The following is a 25,866-nucleotide window of genomic DNA, read 5'->3' on the forward strand; positions in this document are numbered from 1 at the left end:
AAACACCTAATAATATAGTTTTGCGACTAATAAACCGGATTGCTGATGTATAATTTATAATTTTCTACCAATAAAGCCTATTCATAAGGGTTAGTTGATTCATCACACAGCTTGGGATCCTGAATGGCAAATTTTCTATTGCAATTTTATGCTGTAATGTTAGGCAAACCTCCAAAATGGAAACGGTCTACCACATATCAGGAACAATATTCTCTTTTGTAGACCTGTGTATGGAGTTATACCAATCTTATCCGCAATGTAACTATATACTACATCCAGAAAGTATATACATAAATACATTTTATAAGAAATATAATAAGGACCAGTATGACCTGTAATACATTGCTTAGCGATTGATTATACGACTGATATTTAAAACAGACTATTTTGATTATTATGTACAATCAATCTAATCTTAGACTTGATGATACTGTCACTCACGAGACATTGTGCAACGAGGGCCTTTTGTCTTTACGATCTTTTCAAAAATCTCCCTTGCCATTTATTTCAATGCAGAGTTAAAGTAAATTCCGTTACAATCATATATTGTTAGAGCGGAAGATTTGGGTTCAAAGAGCAATCTTCGATGTACAGTGATTTGCCTCTTTCTTGTATGAGATCTTGTCATTATTTCAATCCAGACCCGCAGTAACTTCGTTTCAATTCACAGCAGAAGACTCAAGTTCAGACAGCAATCGAAATGTAGTTAAAATTTCATTAAGGTCAAGTCCAGCCCAGAAAAAATGTTGTTTTGAATCAATAGAGAAAAGCCAGACAAGCATAATGCGGAAAAATTCATCGAAATCGGATGTAAAATAAAAAAGTTATGGCATTTTAAAATTTTGCTTATTTTTCACAAAAAAGTTATATGCATAATTTAGTCACGTGCAAATGAAAGAATCAATGATGTCCTTCACTCACTATTCCTTGTTTTTTATTGTTTGAATCATACAAAATTTCAATTTTTACAGTTTTGACGTGCCAACCTCACCGAACCGTATAATGTTAACCAATGGTAATTCCACATGTTCAGGGCGAAATAAAACTTGGTTTCACAGGACAATAGGGGGAAAATTAAAATATTTCATATTTCATGTAATAAAATACCAAAAATAGTGAGTGATGTCATCAGTTCCCTCATTTGCATACTGTCCGGGATGTTATTTTACATCAGATTTTGATGAAATATTCAGTGTTGTGCTTGTTTGATTTTTTTTCTCTTTTTATTCAAATCAATATTTTGTTGGGGTGGACTTGTCCTTTAAGAACTTTTGTTTTGGACGAGGAATACTTCTGTGACAGTTGAACACTTACGAATGTGTCGTTGGGTAATTTTTTTTTTCGTCCTGCGAATAAAGTATTTCGGGTTTCAGGACGAAGAGGTACTCTCCTTACTTATACTGAAAGAGAATCGCGTGACCAATTCGACCTGGTTCATGTTGTCGTTGTCACCACAACCATGACAACGATAGCTACCACAACCCGAAAGCAGTCTTAAAAAATTGAAGGACCGACGAGACCTCAGAATTGAATGGTTCAATAGTCAATTTCTCAGTCACAAAAGCATCCGTTGACCGATAGGAGAGCTCCTAATGACATGACGGTGATGAATCAATGGGTTTCTAGTATCCAATACAAACATCTCTTGCCCCAGATCCGGGTTTGTGTCCTGAAATTGGCGGAGAAATCATGGGAGAGATAGAGAAATTTAGATCAAGAACCACCATTACCACAACAGGAATAACAACACCAGGAATTTAATTGACATCTCTATTTAAATTGTCGGAATATATCCATTAATCATTATTAAACCTTTATATCAAATCAATCACAAAATAACCCTGACTGTGTAATAACGAGGAAATACGACGTTATTAAAAGAATGCGGTGGGCACTACTCATGGACATATACAGTTCGTATTCAAATTAAACTATTTTAAAACTGACCTTCTGAATTACCCTCTTATGTATCGACTGGACAAGTTGTAATACTTGGTAATATATTTTAAAGAAATTTTTATTAAGATTATTATTAGTTAAGGTACTGTCCTGATATAAAGGCCCCGACATATAACTTATAGAACTTGCAAGTACACTCCTATCGCCCTCAGTGAATGTCATATAATTTATACAGTGGATATTTTGCAAAACGCCCTTTTGATCCTATTAATGATCCTATATACATGCAGACGATTTGGCACAATCAAGTGCCTGTTTTGTCCGCCTTCCTGTACTGTTACACTCAATCTCCCGTTCAATCCCTTTTAAACATCAGCCTGAATTCATTAGCCATTCCCTCACTCTGAAATATGTGCATGGTATTTATAAAATTTAAGAATGAAGTATTCAAAAGGAAAGAATCAGCTTGCCAGAAGATGACTGCATTGAAGTTCAGACTGCATGCGACTTACCATGTACAGTCTTGAGTCTCGTGCAGATTTCGTCATAAGCGGGCGTTCCAACCAGACGTCCAAAGGCATCGTTCCACCAGGTCAAAAACTCTGTGTTGTCCTTCCGGGTCATCATACCGGCTCCATCCAGGTAGCAATTATTCGCGAAGTCGTTTGGCGTGAGGCGCTGGAATCCGGCTTCGAGTTGGGGCAGCTTAATAGCAAAGGCTACGTCGATCTTGATGGTATTGAAAAGCGAAGATGAAAAGTTGTTAAGGATAAGTCAACCCCCCCCCCCAAAAAAAAGTTAATTTGAATAAAAAGAGAAAAATCAAACACGCATAACACTGAAAATTTCGTCAAAATCGGATGTAAAATAAGTTATGACAGTTAAAAATTTCACTTAATTTCACAAAACAGTTATATGCGCACCCTGGTCGGTATGCAAATGAGGGGACTGATGACATCACCCACTCATTATTTCTTTTGTATTTTATCATATGAAATGTTTCAATTTTCCATTTGTCATGAGAAACATGGTTTTCTCATGTGGAATTACCATTGTTTGAACTTTATGTGGTTCAACCAAGAGGTACGTTATTGTCAAACCTGTGAATATTTAAATTGTGTATGATTAATACAATAAAAACAAAAGAAATAGTGAGTGAGTGACATCATCAACTCTCTCCTGAGTTGTGCATAGAACTGTTTTGTGAAAAAAAATAAGCGAAACTTTAAAATGTCATAACTTTCCTATTTTACATCCGATTTTTTTTCTGGGTTGGACTTGCCCTTTAAGATCATTTTTGCTGTGTGAGCGTGTGTGTATCTTCTATAGTCAATATATCGATTATATTAGAGTGATTCACTCTGATTGTTTTTTAGGCGGCAATCAAAACTGTAGGGAAAATGTGACTGCAGCATTAGGGGTACTGTTTGTCATTGGCGGCGGAAGCCAAAAAATTTAGGGGGTGTTCACCTGAAATTTCGGGATGGACACAGGTAAAAAATTGGACAAGCGCCCCCAAAAAAGTTTATTAACCTAAATTTTAGGAGTGACTAACCAAAATTGTTGACAACCAAGAAAAAAAAATGTCATCAACCTAAATTTTAAGGGGGGACAACACACGTTCCGAGGGGGGTCCACGTGACTTTAGGGGGGGACGCTGGAAAAAAATTGAGAAGCAAAAAAAAAAAAGGTTATCAAAAAAAAAATTAGGGGGTCCCTAAATTAGGGGGACCGTCCCCCCCACCTAAAATTTAGGGGGGACACGTCCCACCCGCTTCCGCCGCCTATGCTGTTTGTACTAATAATTTGATGTCCTTACCTGGCCATTCGTCAATGCTTGAATCAGTTCGAGTCCAGTAGAAAAATGATGAATGCGATCAGATGGAACGCTAGCACCCTATTATACGAGAAAATGAAACAAAAAAGCCAATGAGAGAATCGATCTGGGAGGAAAGAGTAAAATGAGGGGATCAATATAGTAGTTAAGAAATAGGAAAGTTTTAAAAGGTCTCGTTGTACTGCCTATGGGGATCCTTAAAATGGCAAACAAGCTAAAAAAACAAAACAAGAATGGAGTGCATGGCGGATTATGTGAAAGACTCTCCTTACGTTTTGTACACAAATCAGGGGTAGCGGAAAGGGGAGCGCAGGGGCCACTTGCCCCCCCCCCCCCCTCTAAAAAAAGATGCCCTTAATGGAAAATTCCTTATTTAAAAAGAATTGTACCCCTTTTTAAAAATGAATTGCCCTTTTTAAAGTTAAACGTAATACATTTTAGGTTAGAAAATCATGAATATTTTTGGCTCGCGCTTCAATTATTGTTTAAGAAGGTACTCATTGACTTCCTGGTTACGAAAAATGCTTAGAATATCTAGTTTTCACTTTGAGCCCGCGCTTGCATTATTCGATTATTACACCTTTTCAAGTTTCTAAGAATGAAGATTTAGTTAATAGGACCCTAACCCTTAACACTATCTAGGCCGAGGTATTTCGGGAGTTCATCTAGCCGGGGGGCCTCCCAGGCCCCCCACCCCCTTGAGATCTCGACCGTTGGCCGCGTGATCGCGCCGAAAATTGGCACACAGATTGTCTGGGACATAATCTACAAAACTGTATAGCAATTTTTTCATGCAATTCGCTATTAGGTGGTTATGCTAATTTATGCGTAATTAGTATTCGAAATCATGCTTTTCCCTCTAACTCCCTAAATAAAGCTCCAAATGTTCTAATTTTTGGTTAAGAAACTTTTAAGAACTGTCCAGATTGCGCCAGAGTTTCCAGCGTTATTGTTTATCTGTAACTGAATAAACTCACTTTTTGCTTCCTTGATTTTATGAGTAATAACATTTCGCAGACGCCTATATGCAGTCCATACCACTTGACTGTTCAAAGTTGTGGCTTTCTTGTGCAAAAGGTCACGAGTATTCATTAAAGAAATCAAGCCTCATGTGATCCATGGACATGGATTATTACGAATGCGTTTTCTCTTGAATGGGGCATGATCGTTTACTGCATTCATAAACATATTATACCATAATTCCCATGCATAATTCACATCCTTTGTATCAAATAGTAAATAAAAAGGTAATTGTGACAAAGTTTGTTCAAATGATTCTGAACTGAAGTCCTTAAAACTCCTCCATTCGATGTAATTGTCTAACTTTTTAGGGGAATCGCTTCCAAATACAGTGAAGACCAGAAAATGGTCACTCAAAAATGTTATAAATACTCCAGTCATTGAATGGTTTTCAGAATCAGTGGTAAAAATATGGTCACTTATTGTACTTGAGCCTGATGTAATTCTGGTAGGAATGTCAACAAGTTGGTCAAATAAGTAGCCGGACACCAATGTTTGCAAGCTGTTAGCAAGATGATCTACTTTCGAAGTATTAACATCACAGTTCAAATCACCTAATATAATAATCTCATCAGCCACGTCAATGGCTTTCTGCATTAAGCAAGTATACATGAAAAAATTGCGATATCAGGTCAACTTCTTATGTATTACATATTTTTTTTTGCAATTTCTTATGTATTTCTTTGTTTTTTGGACCTTTTTTCCATTGTTTTTCTTGGGGACTCTTCTGAGACCATAAACAGCATAAAATAAATACATTTGGACCAGCAAATCTACAAATAATCATATAATTATGACTTTTGGTTGAAAACACAATTTGTATTGACTTTGTACACGAAATCACGTTTTTGAGCAATTTTTGGTCTGACATGCAGTTACATAATGTTGCGTAATTTCGGAACGCGTACCCGGGTGACGCAAAACTGGTCTCAAAAGTTGCACTAGACTTGATAGTAGACCGGCCAAAACGATTTTTTATACTTTGGACGGCAAAATTTGTTAATGCTTGCTAATGCTTGGCATCCCAGCTAAAAGTCTTGCAAAAATACCCAGGAATAGCGTACGGCCGGATGCCAAGCGCAATTTTGCGTGAAAGTGTCATTTTTAGCGTAAAATCTGAAAGACTGTCGAAAATCACGCATTTTGATATTTTGACGGATTATCATCATATTTTTAATTATCTTTGATATGAAATTATTTTTATTCAGAATTTCAAATTATAAGTCTACTAAATATGCATTTCAAATTTGAATATTACACACACACATATGGCACAGGAAAACATAAAACCGCGATTTCCTCGAAATAAAAGTTTGTGAAAACTATCAATAGTTTGAAGTTTTTTACGCAACATAAATTCTTCGATTTAAATGCGTTTATCCATCGAATGTATAGTAAATGTCCTAGTGCCACAAATATTAAAAGAATTTTCAAGTAAGATGGTAGATATCTCATTTTATGTTATCCGAAAGGAGACAATGTGCATTTTACCAGGTGCGCATTTTGAAAGAAAAATTGAAAATACCGTACATTATGTACATAATTACATGTATAAGTACATACTAAAGCGAGTTTTTATTTACATGTATAAGTCCATAATAAAGCGAGTTTTTAATTGGATAGCACAATTTGTCAATTCCTTGCATCCCAGCTAAAAGTCTTGCGGAAATACTGAGGAATAGCGTACGGGCGGATGCCAAGTGCACTTTTGCGTGAAAGTATCATTTTTAGCGTAAAATCTGAAAGACTGTTGAAAATCACGCATTTCGATATTTTGACGGATTATCATCATATTCTTGATTATCTTTGATATAGAATTGTTTTTATACAGAGTGTCTAATTATAAGTCTACTAAATATGCATTTCAAATTTGAATATTACACACACATATATGGCAATATTAAATATAAAATCGTGATTTACTCAAAATAAAGGTTTTTAAAAATTATTAATGGTATAATGTTTGTGTTCCTTAACTCAATTTCGTCAAGATTTAGTGCTAACTGAATAAATACTTAATAATTGTTGTCATGTCACATATAGTGAAAATAAATACTGAAATAAGATGCAAGATATATATCATTTTATGTTATAAATGCGAAATATAACGATGCACATTATTTTATCAGATGCGCATTTCTGATAAAAAATAAACAGCGCACAATATTACATCGATATTGCACATATCTTGTATGAGTGCGATACTCGTCATGATATTATATAGGATTATGTTTGCTTTTGTAGAGTTCGATCTTCTTGCTATTTCCACGAATGAATTGGTGCTGAACTTAAATCTACCTGTGGCGATATTCAGAAATAGGTCTGATATTTAATTTGCCGTTACCATGGTAGCATTAATTTTACAGGAATATCTATATCCAAAATCATAGAAAACATACATGTATGAATAAAGCGATTGAATTAGCATTTTTAAACCACTCTGTCAATCTACATTTTACTTCAGTTATTTGATTATCAAAGTATATTAAAAAAAATGGCCGTTGCACGGCAGTACCCATGTTTTGTCTCGCCGGCATAATCTTAACCAAAGTTACATTTTTCAAAATTTCATTATAACTTTGAACGTATAGAAAAAAATAATGACACTTTAATTTTAATGACACTTTAATATTCATGTATTACTGATCGTCTTGCACAAGTTTTAGATCACATGATTAAGGTCAAAAGTCATTTAGAGTCACTGAACTTTGGCCATATGGGGGTATCTTTTTAAATGTCATCATAACTTTTTATTTTTATTGATCCAGTTAAAGATTACACTTGAACATAAGGGTATTAAAGTATCATCGATCATTTTGCACATATTTCAGTTCACATGATCAAGGTCATACGTTATTTTGGTTCGATGAGCTATGGATGGCGTTTTTTTTTAATTATTAATTTCAGTTGTTTCCAATGTCCTGCTGCTATAATTATTATCATGATTATGTTAAAATATGAATAATAAATGTTATTTGGTCTTTTGCATTGCAAATTATAATTTTCATTCAATTCATTTTACTTCATCAAAGTTTTTGCATTTGCTATTATCACAGGTCCATGTTGTTATATATCCTGGTCTAAGACGGGGGCCGGACAGCCCGACCCTGGGCAGCCCTGGACATACCAATGCCCTTTGTGGAAATGCAGTTGTACGACCATCTATATATTACAATATATGCCCTGGACGCTGGTCATTAGCCTTTAGATTTGTTTGTCATAATGGTCGTGCGACGGCATTTCCCAAAATGGCAATACACTGTGATGAAATGAGCTTTAAGATTTGAAATGTGAACTTTAAAGGACAAGTCCACCCCAACATAAAATTGATTTGATTGAAGAGAAAAAAATCCAATAAGCATTACACTGAAAATTGACAGAGGGGTTTAAAAATGCTAATTCAATCGCTTTATTCATACATGTATGTTTTCTATGATTTTGGATATAGATATTCCTGTAAAATTAATGCTACCCTAGTAACGGCAAATTAAATATCAGACCTATTTCTGAATATCGCCACAGGTAGATTTAAGTTCAGCACCAATTCATTCGCGGAAATAGCAAGATGATCGAACTCTACAAAAGCAAACATAATCCTATATAATATCATGACGAGTATGCACTGATATAAGATATGTGCAATATCGATGTAATATTGTGCGCTGTTTATTTTTTTATCAGAAATGCACGTCTGATTTTTAAAATAATGTGCATTGTTATATTTCGCATATCTTGCATCTTATTTCAGTATTTGTTTTCACTATAAGTGACATGACAACAATTATTAAGTATTTATTCGGTTAGCACTAAATCTTGACGAAATTGAGATGCGGAACACAAACATTATACCATTAATAATTTTTACAAACCTTTATTTTGAGTAAATCACGATTTTATATTTCATATTGCCATATATGTGTGTGTAATATTCAAATTTGAAATGCATATTTAGTAGACTTATAATTTGAAACTCTGAATAAAAACAATTCCATATCAAAGATAATCAAAAATATGATGATAATCCGTCAAAATATCGAAATGCGTGATTTTCAACAGTCTTTCAGATTTTACGCTAAAAATGATACTTTCACGCAAAAGTGCACTTGGCATCCGCCCGTACGCTATTCCTCAGTATTTCCGCAAGACTTTTAGCTGGGATGCAAGGAATTGACAAATTGTGCTATCCAATTAAAAACTCGCTTTATTATGGACTTATACATGTAATTATGTACATAATGTACGGTATTTTCAATTTTTCTTTCAAAATGCGCACCTGGTAAAATGCACATTGTCTCCTTTCGGATAACATAAAATGAGATATCTACCATCTTACTTGAAAATTCTTTTAATATTTGTGGCACTAGAACATTTACTATACATTCGATGGATAAACGCATTTAAATCGAAGAATTTATGTTGCGTAAAAAACTTCAAACTATTGATAGTTTTCACAAACTTTTATTTCGAGGAAATCGCGGTTTTATGTTTTCCTGTGCCATATATGTGTGTGTAATATTCAAATTTGAAATGCATATTAAGTAGACTTATAATTTGAAATTCTGAATAAAAATAATTTCATATCAAAGATAATTAAAAATATGATAATAATCCGTCAAAATATCAAAATGCGTGATTTTCGACAGTCTTTCAGATTTTACGCTAAAAATGACACTTTCACGCAAAATTGCGCTTGGCATCCGGCCGTACGCTATTCCTGGGTATTTTTGCAAGACTTTTAGCTGGGATGCCAAATTTGCCGTCGAATCCTTATCTAGAGCACTTTTTGAGGTTTGGCCGGTCTACTATGAAAGTAAAACGTCAGCGAGGTCAAAAAATTTCGCACGGCGAAAATATTGCCCGAATCGTTGGGGGGGGGGGCCGGCCTGGATATGGTTAAAAAAAACCAAGTGGAACGCCTTTGTAGTCTCGCCTGCATTGCACAGTTCGATATAGCACATTTTTTTCTTACTTTCATTGAGGATTTGTGAGGTGTCAAGATTGTTTTACTCACACGGTAGACATGGAAGAGAAATATTAGAGTGTAATTACCAAAATATTATCGGCCTCATATCTAGCTAAGCAATGTTCATCCGAGGCCCATCCGTCGATGAAGCCGACATTGAGTCCAGTTAGATTACGAAAGTTGATGGTCGATGATCTCGGAGCGTAGAGGGCTACGTCCTTTCTTTTCACAAAGGCTCGGGTAAAGTCAAAAGTTAAACTTCTGGGGTAGGTTTTAACCCAACCTGGAATGAAAGAGAGTCAGAGCGAGGCCAGAAAAGAAGGTCAGGTTACTATCATCGTCGTTATCATCGTTATCATCACCATCGTTATCTTTATTACCATTGTCATCATCATTACCACCATCATCATCGTCATCATCATCATTATCCTATTTACCATAATTCGTTATCACCATTTTCATCATTATCGTCATTATCATCATCACCATCATAATCACCATCGTCATCCCCATCACCATATCATTGACACCATGACCCTCACAACCATCATCATTTCCGGGATCAGTCAACACCATCATCAGCACCATGATCTGTAGGTCACAATCACTAACACCTCACACCCAACCACCCCAGCCGCCATCATCATCATGACCACCATCATCAAAGGACAAGTCCACCCCAACCCGGACCCCAACAAAAACTTGATTTGACATCAAACTGGGATGTAAAATAAGAAAGGTATGGCATTTTAAAGTCTCGCTTCATTTCACAATACTCGGTCGGTATGCAAATGAGGAACTGATGACATCACTCACTCACTATTTCTTTTGTATTTTATTATATTAGATAGCCAAGACAGATAGCCAAGCGCGATTGGTCAATTGCGCGTCACGTGATATGATCGAAATCCGTGTATTTTCCCAGCCGGTCCACCTTCGATGAATATATTGACCAACCGGTCCGTGAATATATTTTTCTACGCGTATGGCGCCCTCTTGTGGATTAGATGTTACCAACTACACGGAAATAAAATATGTGGGACTAAAGTATCTGGACTGGACTCTAACTAAGATCTAGGGCTAGGCCTAAAACAAACTAGATTTGATTAGAAAAGGGCCATTCACTGCATTAGAGTAGTAGTAGACTTAAGTTACATCTAGATCTATACCAGTTCCATCAATCACTGTGACTATCGTAAACAACAGGTTGCACGCATCGTTAGGCCATTTTTATCTTCATCATTAAAGGCTATCTAATATAACAGATATTGACTGATGGGATATAAAAAAAAAACATTCTTTGGACTGCCTAAAGGATTAATATTTTCCCTCGTGATCATATTTTCCCTCAGCGCTGCGCGCTTCGGGGAAAATATAACCCCTCGGGAAAATATAAATCCGGCGGTCCAAAGAATGTTTATATTACACACCCCATTAGTCAATATCTGTATAATATGAAACATGAAATATTTTTATTTTCTCTTCATTGTCATGTGAAATGAAGTTTCATTCCTCCCTGAACACTTGGAATTCCTTTATTTTGACATTTTGTGCTTCGGGCAAGGAGGTCCTAATCGTCACATTCGTTAAAAATACGCGAAACTTTGAAATGTCATAATTTTCTTATTTTACATCCGATTTTGATGAAATTTTCAGCATTGAGCCTGTCTGATTTTTCTCTATTGATTCAAATCAACATTTTCTGAGGTGGACTTGATCTTTAAACATCAAACTGTCGGTGGTGCCAGTATTATGATCAGTAACTATGATTATTATCTTAGCCATCTCTACCGTCGTCGTCACACTAACTATCAAACTCATTTTCCCATCCACCTCACCTGTGCACGCATCGTACCAACCGGACAGCAATCCCTCTCCTCCCCGTGCCTGCTGGCCTGGTTCCGAATCCCAACACCGTTGGTTGACGTCCTTCATGAGAACGCATGTCTTATTAGCGAGCCGACAGACTGGAAAAAATGATCAAAATATATCTCTTGAAAACATTAATATTGATTACAAAATGCTGAAATACATAACAGAACGACAGAGAGGGAGAAAAAGTAGGTAGGTAGGATAAAGTGAAAAGGCATATACGCAGGCTGGATAGGAGGAAATAGGCATTCAAGATCCACTTTAAAACAGCCGAAAAACAGTGACAACATAACATATCTTCAGAATTATTATGGCGTTTATCCACAAATCATTCATATTCATGAAGGGAAATTACCGAATTTACCGGATATACAGACTGCGCAAAGTCCTGTTTTTGTGTTGCAAATGGTACATTATACATTACACAAACTTATTTATATCCCCTTGGCAGAGAAGGGCTTGAACAACAACCAAAAATAGACAAATAAACATACATTTTATCGTTGACCCATCAAGATAACTAATTAAATAGAATAAAATCAAGTAAAAAGAACGAGGGGATATGAGTTCATTAACTCGCTCATTGCGTATTCATGCCAAAATATGCGAGAATCGTTCCGGGTGTTTTGCAAAATACTTCAAAAGTTTAAAACCCAATGACTATCTCTTTTTTATTTTACACATGTATTTAAATCCTAAATAGATTAGCATGTTTGCAGGTTCGAGGGAAAGGGGAGTGGGTCATATCCTACCTGCTTCGACCACATCAATGTTGTATCCTTTAATCTGATAAGACGCCTCGTCCCTGAGAAGGGGATAGATAACAATCAACAACAGGTGTAATCAAAATGAAAGGATTAACACTAACTGGCACACCTTTCTGATGCTATAACCGTCATCTCCGCGTCTTATGGTAGTGCATTTCCTATATACTTTCCAACAGTTATCAATGTTTGAAAATATTTAATTTATCATTCACGTGCCTTTTGAAATTGAGAATTTATTAAATCTTCTTTCAACTTTAGCTGGTAGGTCTGTAGGAATCGCCCACGATTTACAAAAACTATACGAGACACCATCCGGAAAAAGTCTAATCGATCAGAACATGCATGTTCAGAAGTGGTGCAAGCCCATGGCCCTGGGAAGCGGGTGTGCTGAGGGTGCTAAAGCACCCCCAAATTTTACCTTTGGGGGTGCTGCGTATGTTATTTACTATAGGCAGCACCCCTTGATATCTGGTACGTATGCTAAATAACTTACGGAAAATGATCTTCATTTTTAGTGACCTTTTTTTTAGCTTATCTAATTTTTCTTGCACCAAAATCACCTTCATTTTGTAGTGAAAGACATTATTTTGTCTTTTATTTTGTATTTTATTTATTCATCTATTTATTTATTTATTTTTTGCTTTTCAAATTTAAGCCAGCACCCCCTGTTAAAAGAGAAAACCGTTCCTAGGGCCATGTGCAAGCCCTGGGCCTGGTTTGTCTGAATATCAATAGGAAATACTATTTCTTCAATTAACGTGCGGATTTTACATCGGAGCAGTTGTCATAAAACCGCCACGATTGGCCTTTCGTATATGATCGCGGAAATTTCTAAACCACTCACTTTTTTTCAACGATCAATACGATTGCAATGGCTAATCTGACATGATCTGATGAAATCACTACGATCACTTCATGATTTAGTACGCAGTTTAAATCATGGCGTAAATCGTGACAGTGAGTACTAGGTATTAACAAATCAGCAGTTTGCTCTTTATTAGTTTTGAAATTGAACTTTGATTGATGATAATACTTACAGATACTCAAGGTTGACACCAAAATCTCCGATTGCAATGGTCCACGCCTTCTCTGTATTGAATAATCATGAATGTCAAGAACATTGAAAATAACTGAGATGTGACATATTAAGGCTCATGATGTAAAGACTTGGTCCCACTGCACTTACGGATGCAGAGAGAATGTAAAACGGACAAGAATCTTGCCATTCTCCGTGAAACGTTATGTATCCGTTGTGTACTCTTTACGCTCTACATCCATCGAGCATCCGTCCACTCTGATTTCATTGTTCGCCCATTGTCTGGGAGCGGATGTAAACGGATGAAAGCACCCCGAAATTTTGCTTGCCCATTGTATCCGTTATGAATACGTTTTATGTCCGTCAGCCAGTGGGTCCAGACCTTTATCAAAGAAGAACTGAAATCCAGGGAACGTTCTAACAAAGGGAATCCTCTGTCATTAAACCTACGAAGGATTTGAATTGAAAGCATTGTAGTATGGCGGTCATAAAGGCCATAACAACAGCAAAAACACATTCAACAGGTTATGTAAAAAGCGAGGGTCGTTGCTATGTCAGTAAATATGTTGTCGTTTTTAGGTATCATTGAGCCCCTCCATCTGCTCGATATAAATTACCACGTGTATTAGGATAGTCTTTATACAAATGGGTGATTCCATACGTGTCGTACGGGACATTTAGAGAACATTTGACAGTTTTTTTACAAGAAAAAACTAAAAATATTTCAGTAACTATAGGTGATCATCAAGTACTACCAGAGTGTTAGAAAAACCAAGACTTAACATGACTTGAATTCACATCCTGTATAATACAGATTTAAAATAGTAATGTGTCGTACGGACGCAGAAAAAGTGGCTTTTTTAGAAACCTCAAGTTTGTACACAAAAGTGTGTGAGTTGGGCAGATAAATTTCATAGAAACTGAACTCAAATTGACATTCAATTACCCAAGAGCAAACACATCTATAAAAGAAAGCAAAATAAACATTCATGAATAAATAAAGCAAATTATAATTTTCGAGAAAATTGTGGCGTACGGGACATTCAAAATGGGTCGTACGGGACATCTCTAAATTGAAGCCAAATTTTCTTACTTTATGTCTCTTTGACTTCTTCAATCACATTATATGGCTGATGATAATGATAATCCTATCAAACTAAGACATTCATTAGGTTAGAAACCGCTATTAGCTGAATATTTCTGTCAATGTATCATAAACAAAATAATGTGTCGTATACGGGACACTTGTGTGTCGTACAGGACACTTCTGTGTCGTACGGGACACTTGTGTGTTGTACAGGCACTTGCGTGTTGTACTGGGCAGCCTGAATAAATAATGATCTTTTTATCAATCAGAAGGAGCGTTGCCCCTAAATTCTTCCTTTTTTATGAAAAATCATTCAGGACAATATAATTAAGTTACCTCAATATATTCAATCGGGAGCAATATGTTATAATTCTTTTCATGATGGGAAATGTACCGGGGAAATGTACAAGTGTTCACGGCATTTTTACGAGCTGATAAACTTGAGGTTTTGTGCGAAGTTATATTTTAGTGCATTAATTGATGATTTAAACAATGAATGAATGAAACTTTGTGCAAATTATGGAGCTAGAATGTTATGATTTTTTTAATATAAAATGTATATCTACATGATATATGTCACAACTGTCACTTGTAATTCCACAAAATATTTTTTTTAAATGCGGTTCTACTCTTTCAAACCCATCTGCATTTCATGAAACCATATGGTTTGTCTTATTTTCCAGGTTTTTTTTACAACTTGAAAAGATTAAGGAGTTTCAATACTGTATTTAAAAAATAGTGATCATCAAGGGAAGTCCAAATAGATGATCATGATGATTGACATGTATTTTTTTTAATAATAATTCCACATTAGCATGCAAGAGGAAGTCATTCTCAGGCTAGGTTGAAATAATTATAAAGGTTTTCTTTTCATGCTCAATGAAAAAAAAATTAACCTGCTCTGATCAGTGAAAATCACCAGTTTATCTGAAGGGATTCACAAAGAATAAGCCTACATGAAATCAATGGAAATGTTTAGAATCACCTATTTCATGTTCTATGGATATAAACAAAGTACTTTTTCAGTTCACTTTATGTTAAATCAATTAAATGAATTTAAATATGCCTACTATTTATGGTTTCTGAATCCAAATCCTGCAATTAAATGCATTATATATTGTGTGTCGTACGGGACAACTTTTAACAGGATAATAATTGAAAAATGAAGGGCAGTAATTAGATCCTTTTGGGATAAATCGATCACCCATGGGTCGAAGAAAGAGAAACTGATTTTATGAAATTGCATCATCAAAAATAAAATTGTAGGAAAAACTTTTGCATTGTCATGTGTCGTACGGGACATTGCCAAAAATAGGTTCGGAAAAATCAGGACTGCCCCTATTATGGATCCTGAAAATGTTGTAGATATTATTTGGAACCATCAATGATATATTATTCTATTGACCTGCAGTAACTTCAATCTTCTCGTGCTTTGCAAATAATTGTTTCAGGCGGTGTTTGTACTTGACGTTTCAATTAGCAAAATTATTGAAAATCTAAAATTCCATTGTTCCCCCCATTTAAAACTATATCCGTCTTCACTTTTGGTTAAAACTCATAATTTTCATAAAATTTAGGTATCATAGTAAAATATTACACTACTTATGACTATTGTAAACATGTTGAAATTTATGATATTTTTGAAGTTCTAGTGTGGAATCGCCCCATGAACAAATTGTATTTTTCATGAAACAATCGATCGCTATTTTAGATTCCATAGCGATTTTGCGTTTTGCCATTAAATATTGAAAAAAAATGTGAACTCATTAGCTCACTAATTAGAATTTGAGTCATATTAACACGCAACTAACTCAAGCCCCGTTAGCTCAGTCGGTAGAGCATCAGACTTTTAATCTCAAGGTCACGGGTTCGAGTCCCTCATCGGGGGATGGTAACCATTTTCATTAAAGTTTTGATACAAGCCTTTTACGTTTTTGACGTCTTAATCTAATCTACATTTCGTTTGTACAATGCAAAACTTCCAAATGCTTTATCTTTTTCGATAACGAATCTTGATAAATGCTTGTATATTTTATTCTAAAAATTCGGCTCAACTCATTATTTAAAATATAATACTTATTACTGGAGATTTAATAATTGATAGGCTCTGTATTTAATGTTCCATGAACAAATTTTTTTCATGAAACAATGTATCTGTATGATTTGTAGGTAAATTTTGCGATTAAATATTTTAAAAAGATAAGAAACTGTGAACTAATGAATCAAGGACATCATTAGATCACTTATTAGAATTTGAGTCATGTTGATACATAACTATCTCAAGCCCGGTTAGCTCAGTCGGTAGAGCATCAGACTTTTAATCTGAGGGTCGCGGGTTCGAGTCCCTCATCGGGCGATGGTTAGTATTTTTTTTCTTTACGAAGAGCATGCTAGAACTTCCAAAGCATTTTGAGTTTTTGACATCTAAACATAGTCATAATAAATTTTGAGCTTTCTTATTGCAAACACTCTATTCATTAGCCTTAACTTTTGTATACGAAATGTTAAAGCATTATAAAAAATGAAATACCAAATAATTGACATTGATGTATATAGAATTAATAATTCAGAAGACCTTTGTTGAGTGACAAGTCTAAACGAATACATACAATCTTTATTGTTCAGAAGAGTTAATCCATGTTTTAGATTACTGTTAGTATATGACTGTTTCCGATGAAATATTTCAAAACATAAGAATCTGTAAATTAATTACTTAATGACATAATCGGCTCACTTATCTGAATTCGATCCTTTTGAAATATATCAATACAACAAGCCCGGTTAGCTCAGTCGGTAGAGCATCAGACTTTTAATCTGAGGGTCGCGGGTTCAAGTCCCTCATCGGGCGATGGTTACCATTTTCAAGAAAGTTTTGATACAAGCCTTTTACGTTTTTGACATCTAAATCTAATCTACATTTCGTTTGTACAATGCAAAACTTCCAAATGCTTTATCTTTTTCGATAACGAATCTTGATAAATGCTTGTATATTTTATTCTAAGAATTCGCCTCAACTCATTATTTGAATTATGATACTTATTAGTTGAGATTTAATGACTGAGAGGCTCTTTATTTAATGTTCCATGAACAAATTGTTTTTTTCATGAAACAATGTATCTGTATGATTTGTAGGTAAATTTTGCGATTAAATATTTTAAAAAGATAAGAAACTGTGAACTAATGAATCAAGGACATCATTAGATCACTTATTAGAATTTGAGTCATGTTGATACATAACTATCTCAAGCCCGGTTAGCTCAGTCGGTAGAGCATCAGACTTTTAATCTGAGGGTCGCGGGTTCGAGTCCCTCATCGGGCGATGGTTAGTATTTTTTTTTCTTTACGAAGAGCATGCTAGAAATTCCAAAGCATTTTGAGTTTTTGACATCTAAACATAGTCATAATAAATTTTGAGATTTCTTATTGCAAACACTCTATTCATTAGCCTTAACTTTTGTATACGAAATGTTAAAGCATTATAAAAAATGAAATACCAAATAATTGACATTGATGTATATAGAATTAATAATTCAGAAGACCTTTGTTGAGTGACAAGTCTAAACGAATACATGCAATCTTTATTGTTCAGAAGAGTTAATCCATGTTTTAGATTATTGTTAGTATATGACTGTTTCCGATGAAATATTTCAAAACATAAGAATCTGTAAATTAATTACTTAATGACATAGTCGGCTCACTTATCTGAATTCGATCCTTTTGAAATATATCAATACAACAAGCCCGGTTAGCTCAGTCGGTAGAGCATCAGACTTTTAATCTGAGGGTCGCGGGTTCAAGTCCCTCATCGGGCGATGGTTACCATTTTCAAGAAAGTTTTGATACAAGCCTTTTACGTTTTTGACATCTAAATCTAATCTACATTTCGTTTATACAATGCAAAAGTTTCAAATGTCTTATCTTTTTCGATATCAAGTCTTGATAAAAACAATGTTCATATTTTTCATTCTAAGAATTCGCCTCAACTCATTATTTGAATTATGATACTTATTAGTTGAGATTTAATGACCGAGAGGCTCTGTATTTAATGTTCCGTGAACAATTTTTTTTCAGGAAACAATGTATCTGTATCTTAGATTTGTAGGTAAATTTTGCGATTAAATATTTTAAAACGATAAGAAACTGTGAACTAATGAATCAAGGACATCATTAGATCACTTATTAGAATTTGAGTCAAGTTGATACTTAATTATCTCAAGCCCGGTTAGCTCAGTCGGTAGAGCATCAGACTTTTAATCTGAGGGTCGCGGGTTCGAGTCCCTCATCGGGCGATGGTTAGTATTTTTTTTCTTTACGAAGAGCATGCTAGAACTTCCAAAGCCTTTTGAGTTTTTGACATCTAAACATAGTCATAATAAATTTTGAGCTTTCTTATTGCAAACACTCTATTCATTAGCCTTAACTTTTGTATACGAAATGTTAAAGCATTATAAAAAATGAAATACCAAATAATTGACATTGATGTATATAGAATTAATAATTCAGAAGACCTTTGTTGAGTGACAAGTCTAAACGAATACATGCAATCTTTATTGTTCAGAAGAGTTAATCCATGTTTTAGATTATTGTTAGTATATGACTGTTTCCGATGAAATATTTCAAAACATAAGAATCTGTAAATTAATAACTTAATGACATAATTGGCTCACTTATCTGAATTCGATCCTTTTGAAATATATCAATACAACAAGCCCGGTTAGCTCAGTCGGTAGAGCATCAGACTTTTAATCTGAGGGTCGCGGGTTCAAGTCCCTCATCGGGCGATGGTTACCATTTTCAAGAAAGTTTTGATACAAGCCTTTTACGTTTTTGACGTCTTAATGTAATCTACATTTTATTTATGCAATGCAAAACTTCCAAATGCTTTATCTTTTTCGATAACGAATCTTGATAAGTGCTTGTATATTTTATTCTAAAAATTCGCCTCAACTCATTATTTACAATATAATACTTATTACTGGAGATTTAATAATTGATAGGCTCTTCACTTAATGTTCCATGAACAATTTTTTTTCATGAAACAAAGTATATGTATATTTGATTTGTCATTTAGGTACATTTTGCGATTAAATATTTTAAAAAGATAAGAAAATGTGAACTAATGAATCAAGGACATCATTAGATCACTTATTAGAATTTGAGTCATATTGATTCATAACTATCTCAAGCCCGGTTAGCTCAGTCGGTAGAGCATCAGACTTTTAATCTGAGGGTCGCGGGTTCGAGTCCCTCATCGGGCGATGGTTACCATTTTCATGGAAATTATGAAACAATGCAACGTTTTCGAAAGCATTTTACTTTTTTGACATCTAATTCTAATCTCCATGTATTTTTAATTTCATTGTAAAAACTCTGTAAATTTGCTTCGAACTCATTATTTGTAAGAAATGTATGAGAGTATCGTAAATAATGAAATACCAAATAATCTAAATTATTGTAATAATGATAATAATAACGCTCAATTCTTGTATAGCGCATCACACATAGCATAGCATGTCCCTATGCGCTTAATAAAGAAATAGTGAAAGGTAAGTATTGTAGACTTTATAATTATAAGTTCTTCATTGAACGAAAAATCTAAACAAAATAATACTGGTTATTTTTCACAGTTCGTATATGAGAGCCAAACCATCTTACAGATTATAGTAGTCTTTTTGCGATTTAATATCTCTAAACATGATAAATATTTTAATAAATTACTTTATGATATAATTGGCTCATTTAAATTTCACCCAGAATAATAAAAAATTAACCCAAGCCCGGTTAGCTCAGTCGGTAGAGCATCAGACTTTTAATCTGAGGGTCGCGGGTTCGAGTCCCTCATCGGGCGATGTTTATCATTTTTAATGAAAATCATGATATGCAAAACTTTCGGAAATTGTTTGATTTTTTAAACATCTAATCTTTATAAACATCCATCTATTTCAATCTAAAATTTCGCATTCATTTCGTCTCAGATCATGAATTGAATTATAAAAAGTTTAAGTTATTATAGATGTATTCATTGTGAAGCTCTCTAAGTTTAAAAAAGTTAATATATTGGCAATTTCCTTCTTTTTGGAACAATCGGACACTGTTTGTCTTTACGATTAAGCAATTCACAACATAAGAACATGTGAATTGATTACTTAATGACATTATCGGCTCACTTATTGGAATTTGACCCATTGTCATATTAACCTAACTCAAGCCCGGTTAGCTCAGTCGGTAGAGCATCTGAGGGTCGTGTGTTCGAGTCCCTGATCGGGCGATGGGTTCTAATTTTCATGAAATCATAATACAATGCAAAACTTTTGAGAGCTTTGTTTTTGACGACTTAAACTTAGCATCATAAACGTTAATTCACAACATAAGAACATGCATGTGAATTGATTACTTCACGACATTATAGGCTCACTTATTAGAATTTGACGCATTTCTTAAGCAGTAAAAAAGAAAAATACATGCGCGAAGCGCAAGTTTGAATTTTATATTGAGAACTAAATATCTAATGATATCTAATGACGAACAGGACGCCGTATCTCACATAATATTTCTGTCTCCTTTTCGTCCTTTACCTTCTTTTACTTTTCCATTTCCTTGCTATCTCTTTATTACTTGAATGGTAAGCAAGCAGCGAGGCCGTTTCTGCCCTTACTCTGAAAATGCACGTGTGTTTCCTTTTCCCACTTGGCTATCTTCCCATGGGGGTGGGGTGCAGGGTCGTATTAGCAGGATTTCTTTTACTCTTTGTTCCCCTCTTCAATTTTCTTATGTTTTTCTTTTTCTTTTTCTTTTCTTTTCCCCTTTCATCTCTCTCTCTCTCCACCTCTCACTCTTTCAAGGGGGGAAGGGGTGGGTAAGGCTCATTCGGCCCTCATTGGATCCGCGCCCGCCTAAATAATTACGTATACAAATCAACGAGATGATAACCCATCGTCGAAGACATTTACCTCTGTTGGATCCAGTAAATTCAAAGAGGGCGGTATGTAGAGAACCCCCCCCCCCCCGCCTAAAAAAAGGGTTTATCATTAAAAATGGAGGTTTGATTTCTTGGTTTTGATTTCAAAAGGGGAAGGTACTTTTTGTTAGAAAGGGGAACAATGGCGATATCCATGGAATAACGGGGGCACGTCTGCATCAAAACCCTTTCCTTTTAGTTCAGTATCATGATCTTAGAAATTCGATAACCGCACCAAAATATTGTACATTGTTCGAGCATAAAATGGGAGTCAGGGTATTTCAGCTCACTAGTTTTGTAGTCTAGACACAATTAGAATTATCATATGTGCCACTCATCGGGCGGGAGTAGATATTTAGATTAGTAGATTTCAAACGAAACCTTGAAGCAATGTAATTCTTCAGACGCGGTTTTCTTGCATGTAATTATGCGCATTTCTTTCCATCCCTCAACGTACTGATGATGCGTATTCATTGTGCACTCTGAATGTAGGCCTACATGCCAATTTGCAAAATATACTCTTCCCACACCATTGGTTTATTTCTTTGTATTCATATTTTATCTAGAAAAAAGAGAAAAAAACGGAAGGATTGCTGAGCGATAGTGTTGATATGTTCTTGAAAACAAGAAAAACACAAACGTTTTACAGAAAGATGCAGATAGAACATTGCATCGGTTGATTGATCTTATATTCACCCATGCAGTGTAAATCCCGTCAGTAAATTACTAAACACTCTTTTTATTTAATGCCCTGCACATGATAACAAATAATTATGATAGTGATAATAAATAATGATAATAATGATACTATTACTACTACTACTTCTACTACTACTACTACTACTACTACTACTACTACTACTACTACTACTACTACTACTACTATTACTACTACTACTACTACTACTACTACTACTACTACTACTACTACTACTACTACTACTACTACTACTACTACTACTTCTACTACTACTTCTACTATAATAATAACAATAATAATAACAATAATAATAATAGTGGTCTTATATCGCCCACATCCATTCTGGAGTTTTTGAAAGCTGTAACTTAGGTATAGAAATATGTTTTGAAAGATGAAACCGGTGTGTTTATTAGGCCGTGATCGTCTTCCAATTATTGTCAGAAACTGTGTTTTATTCGAGAGCAAAAGAGAGTGGAACGAAATTTCTTTCTATTTTGGAATAAAGTGTATATCGTCTGAAAATATATATATATCATTAAGCTAGTCAAATTCCCTTTTTTTCTAAACCCGACTAAAATAACCAAGGAAATATTAGGCCTAGCAAGAATCCCACGTTGGTAATAGCTTTTTAGGAATTTTGATATACGGGATGTGAAATATGAAGGTAAAGTTGTTTTGAACATGACATTGTTAAAATTCGGTCAGCCACTTGCAATACTTTAACAGCTGATCGCTCCGGGTTATATAAGGCCCTATGTCCTTCACTGCCCCCAAAAGAGTCGTTGCTCTTTTTTTATTAATTCAGCATTGACCTCCAATGACAGTTACACTTTTATAAATGAAATTTTACTTCGGGCCACGTGGAATGGGATCATAGTTTCGGGTTAAGTCTAGGCACTAGATGTTTTTGCTTTTGTTTTTGTTTTGAGATTGAGGGTTGTCCTTTTTTACAACTTCCAAAATCTTTTCAAATCTCTTACAGGACATATTATACGAAATCGTAAGACAAATATGATTTCAAAAATATTTTAAAAGTAACTAAGAAATACTAATATAAGCCTTGTAATGGCTTTGTTTCGTGTATGTCTGACTCAATAAACATGATAAAAGTAAGAAGCTGTTTATTATGTGTATTTCAGATATTTGTATTTCATGACATAAGATCATTTTTTAATAAAAATGAACATTGAGACATCTGTTGTTTTTATTCCATTTTCGGGTTCCCATAACTGACGCGAAACGATGAATTCGTGTTAATGGCCCATTACGAATCCCCGGTGTTGTCACTTTAGGGACTAGTTTTAGTTCAAGTGTAATAGGTTCCCACGAATATTATTGCTCTTGAAATCCAGTTCAAAGACCTATTTTCACAAAGGAAATACTCGTGATACTTAATTCAATGATATCCGATTGTGTAATAAAGAACGTGTTTGATAACTTCTAATTTAACGTGGTATCTACGTGCACATGTATTAAAAAAAAGACATGATACTATGATATCATTCCCTCCCCAATCCCTTTAATCAACATGCACAGGTATGAAAAAAAAGATCTTTGCTAATGCGAGAAAATATTTCGCTTGATTTTTAATCGAGTTTTGCAGCACTCAGGCAATATAACCATTAAATTAGACACCAATTATAAATAAGCAGGCTATGTTGTTTGATAATAATTCACTGTTTCAAAAGCTATGGTTTGGAAAATAAATGAATTACCAAGTACAGAATGATTTGACGAGAAATATCCCATGGCACCAAAAATTACTAGCAAATTTTCAATGCTGCCTTGTGTAGTCGTGTAAATACATTGTCATTATTGTTTTGATTTTTGTAATTATGTTTTATTTGATCGATAAAAATTGAAAGAAAAAAAGTACTAGCAAAAATGCATTAGTACCAGGATGTATACCAGCTAAAATTAGAGACACCATATAGCAGAAATAAAGAGCGTAAACTTAAGATAAGGTCCGTCATATTATCAATATAATCCAGCTGATTAATATGATAACAAATAATTCAACAATGAAGTAAAATAGACGGATGTTTGGCGGACCCTTATCATGTTGTATATAGGAACCATCAATTAACGCGTCTGGCCTGCAGTGAATTTTACGGGAATTTTACCCAGACATGCATGCCAGACGGACGCGTTGATTTATCTCTTTCAGGCAATTGATTCCATAATCAAATAAAAATGGTACAAGAATCCCCATTCCACATGAATGACAAAACAATTTCACTGATTTTTGTGCCAGAATATTGTGTTCTAGTCATACGAATATAATTCTTTTTTATTTCTGACTCACATTGCGAGTTTCGAAAATCATGATTGACTTGAATATATTGAACGGAAGTTATGTGAAGGTCAATTTGAAAATAAATTTTAATGACTTTAGCGGCGATGACGTTAAATGTTTACAATTATCATGGCAATGATGTTAAGGCTCAAATGAAATATTGTTTAAACACCAATGTTATCTTTCTATTTTCAAAACTAATATTGAGAAAGTTTTAAGGGGGATTTCACCCTGACAAAAAGTTTATTGTAAAAATAACAGAAAGGTAATAAGAAACGAGATTTCATTAATCTCCACCAAGGATTAAAAAGTTATCAGAAGTTTTTTTTTTTTTAACTTAGTGTGAGGTCATTTGCGAGCAGCAAGTATCGGGATTTTGGAAAGTGATTATGCAATTTTCGTGAAAAAATGTCAATGTTTTTATTGTACCTTCAGAATATTTTTTTTCAATGCATCTGCTCCTGGAAGTCAACGACATTTTCATGAACTCGGGCATGAACCATTCAAGACCAAATCATGCAAATGGAACAAATGCTCGCTAGCTCATAAGGTTCCAAATAAAAAAACTTTAAATTCTTATTTTTTCCTGTTAGTTTTAAAATAACTTTTAGTCAGGGTGAACTTCTTCTTCACAAGAGGTATAAGGAGCACTATGATTGTGACTCCTCCCTTTTTGCTCCCCCGGATTTTGAGATGTACTTACCTTCTTGTGTCCGGTACCATTGCTCTGTAAGATCGCTCATCTGCACGATACTATGACTTGACTTGGCAAGGCTAACTGACCCGATGATCAGGGCGACCAGGCTTGCTGTAAGGGCAAGCAAAATTCCACACAGGACAACGGTCCGAGAGTTGTTGTCCGTCGAGTATCCCATTTTCAATCTTCCAAGTTTTGAACAAGACGCGAGAACGCAACCAGTTCCGGCGAGAAGTGGCTTCCGTGATCAGTGGGTGGGGAGAGAGCGACTGAATTGAGATGCGATCAGTTTATCCATCTCATCTCGCATAGCGCGCGGCCTTTTGTGTCAGCAAATTCAGGTTATCAGTGGTCGAGATCAGTGTGGATCGGATATACAGCATGGTTACTGCACAGGGAATGACCGGAAATTGTTCCCCCTATGGACCCTACTCTTCCACGCCCCCCCCCCCCACGGAGATTCACCATGTGACTTTCAGTTAAAACTTTGTCAAATTCATTTATATAGTTACACTTCGTTATTCCGAAGCTTCGTAATTCCGAAGGTTCGTAATTCCGAAACACGTAAATTGCCTATACCTCGATGTTCGTTAATCCGAAAACGAAAAAGGGTTCGTTAATCCGAACATTTGTGGCGTTATTCCGAAGGTTCGATAATCCGAAAACGAAATAAGGTTCGTTGTTCCGAAGGTTCGATAATCCGAAAACGAAATAGGGTTCGTTGTTCCGAAGGT

General features: G+C 34.9%; 1 protein-coding gene and 8 non-coding genes across 9 annotated transcripts; 8 read left to right on the forward strand and 1 right to left on the reverse strand.

Moving 5' to 3' along the window:
- Positions 1 to 1,564: 1,564 nt before the first annotated feature.
- LOC121413699 lies at positions 1,565 to 25,487 on the reverse strand. The gene is made up of 8 exons (XM_041606624.1): positions 25,139 to 25,487; positions 13,396 to 13,447; positions 12,344 to 12,396; positions 11,558 to 11,686; positions 9,806 to 10,002; positions 3,719 to 3,796; positions 2,412 to 2,628; positions 1,565 to 1,669 (listed from the first exon to the last, which is right to left on the reverse strand). Exons 1-8 carry the CDS (start codon positions 25,308 to 25,310, stop codon positions 1,623 to 1,625), a joined length of 945 nt encoding a protein of 314 aa, XP_041462558.1. The 5' UTR covers positions 25,311 to 25,487; the 3' UTR covers positions 1,565 to 1,622.
- Positions 16,765 to 16,837, forward strand: TRNAK-UUU. The gene has a single exon. It is a non-coding gene; the product is annotated as a tRNA-Lys (tRNA).
- TRNAK-UUU lies at positions 17,257 to 17,329 on the forward strand. The gene has a single exon. It is a non-coding gene; the product is annotated as a tRNA-Lys (tRNA).
- On the forward strand, positions 17,728 to 17,800 carry TRNAK-UUU. The gene has a single exon. It is a non-coding gene; the product is annotated as a tRNA-Lys (tRNA).
- Positions 18,221 to 18,293, forward strand: TRNAK-UUU. The gene has a single exon. It is a non-coding gene; the product is annotated as a tRNA-Lys (tRNA).
- Positions 18,698 to 18,770, forward strand: TRNAK-UUU. The gene has a single exon. It is a non-coding gene; the product is annotated as a tRNA-Lys (tRNA).
- On the forward strand, positions 19,190 to 19,262 carry TRNAK-UUU. The gene has a single exon. It is a non-coding gene; the product is annotated as a tRNA-Lys (tRNA).
- Positions 19,667 to 19,739, forward strand: TRNAK-UUU. The gene has a single exon. It is a non-coding gene; the product is annotated as a tRNA-Lys (tRNA).
- Positions 20,257 to 20,329, forward strand: TRNAK-UUU. The gene has a single exon. It is a non-coding gene; the product is annotated as a tRNA-Lys (tRNA).
- Positions 25,488 to 25,866: the final 379 nt, after the last annotated feature.

The sequence above is a fragment of the Lytechinus variegatus genome, chromosome 4 (genome assembly GCF_018143015.1).
Source record: "Lytechinus variegatus isolate NC3 chromosome 4, Lvar_3.0, whole genome shotgun sequence".
In the NCBI taxonomy this organism is placed as follows: domain Eukaryota; kingdom Metazoa; phylum Echinodermata; class Echinoidea; order Temnopleuroida; family Toxopneustidae; genus Lytechinus; species Lytechinus variegatus.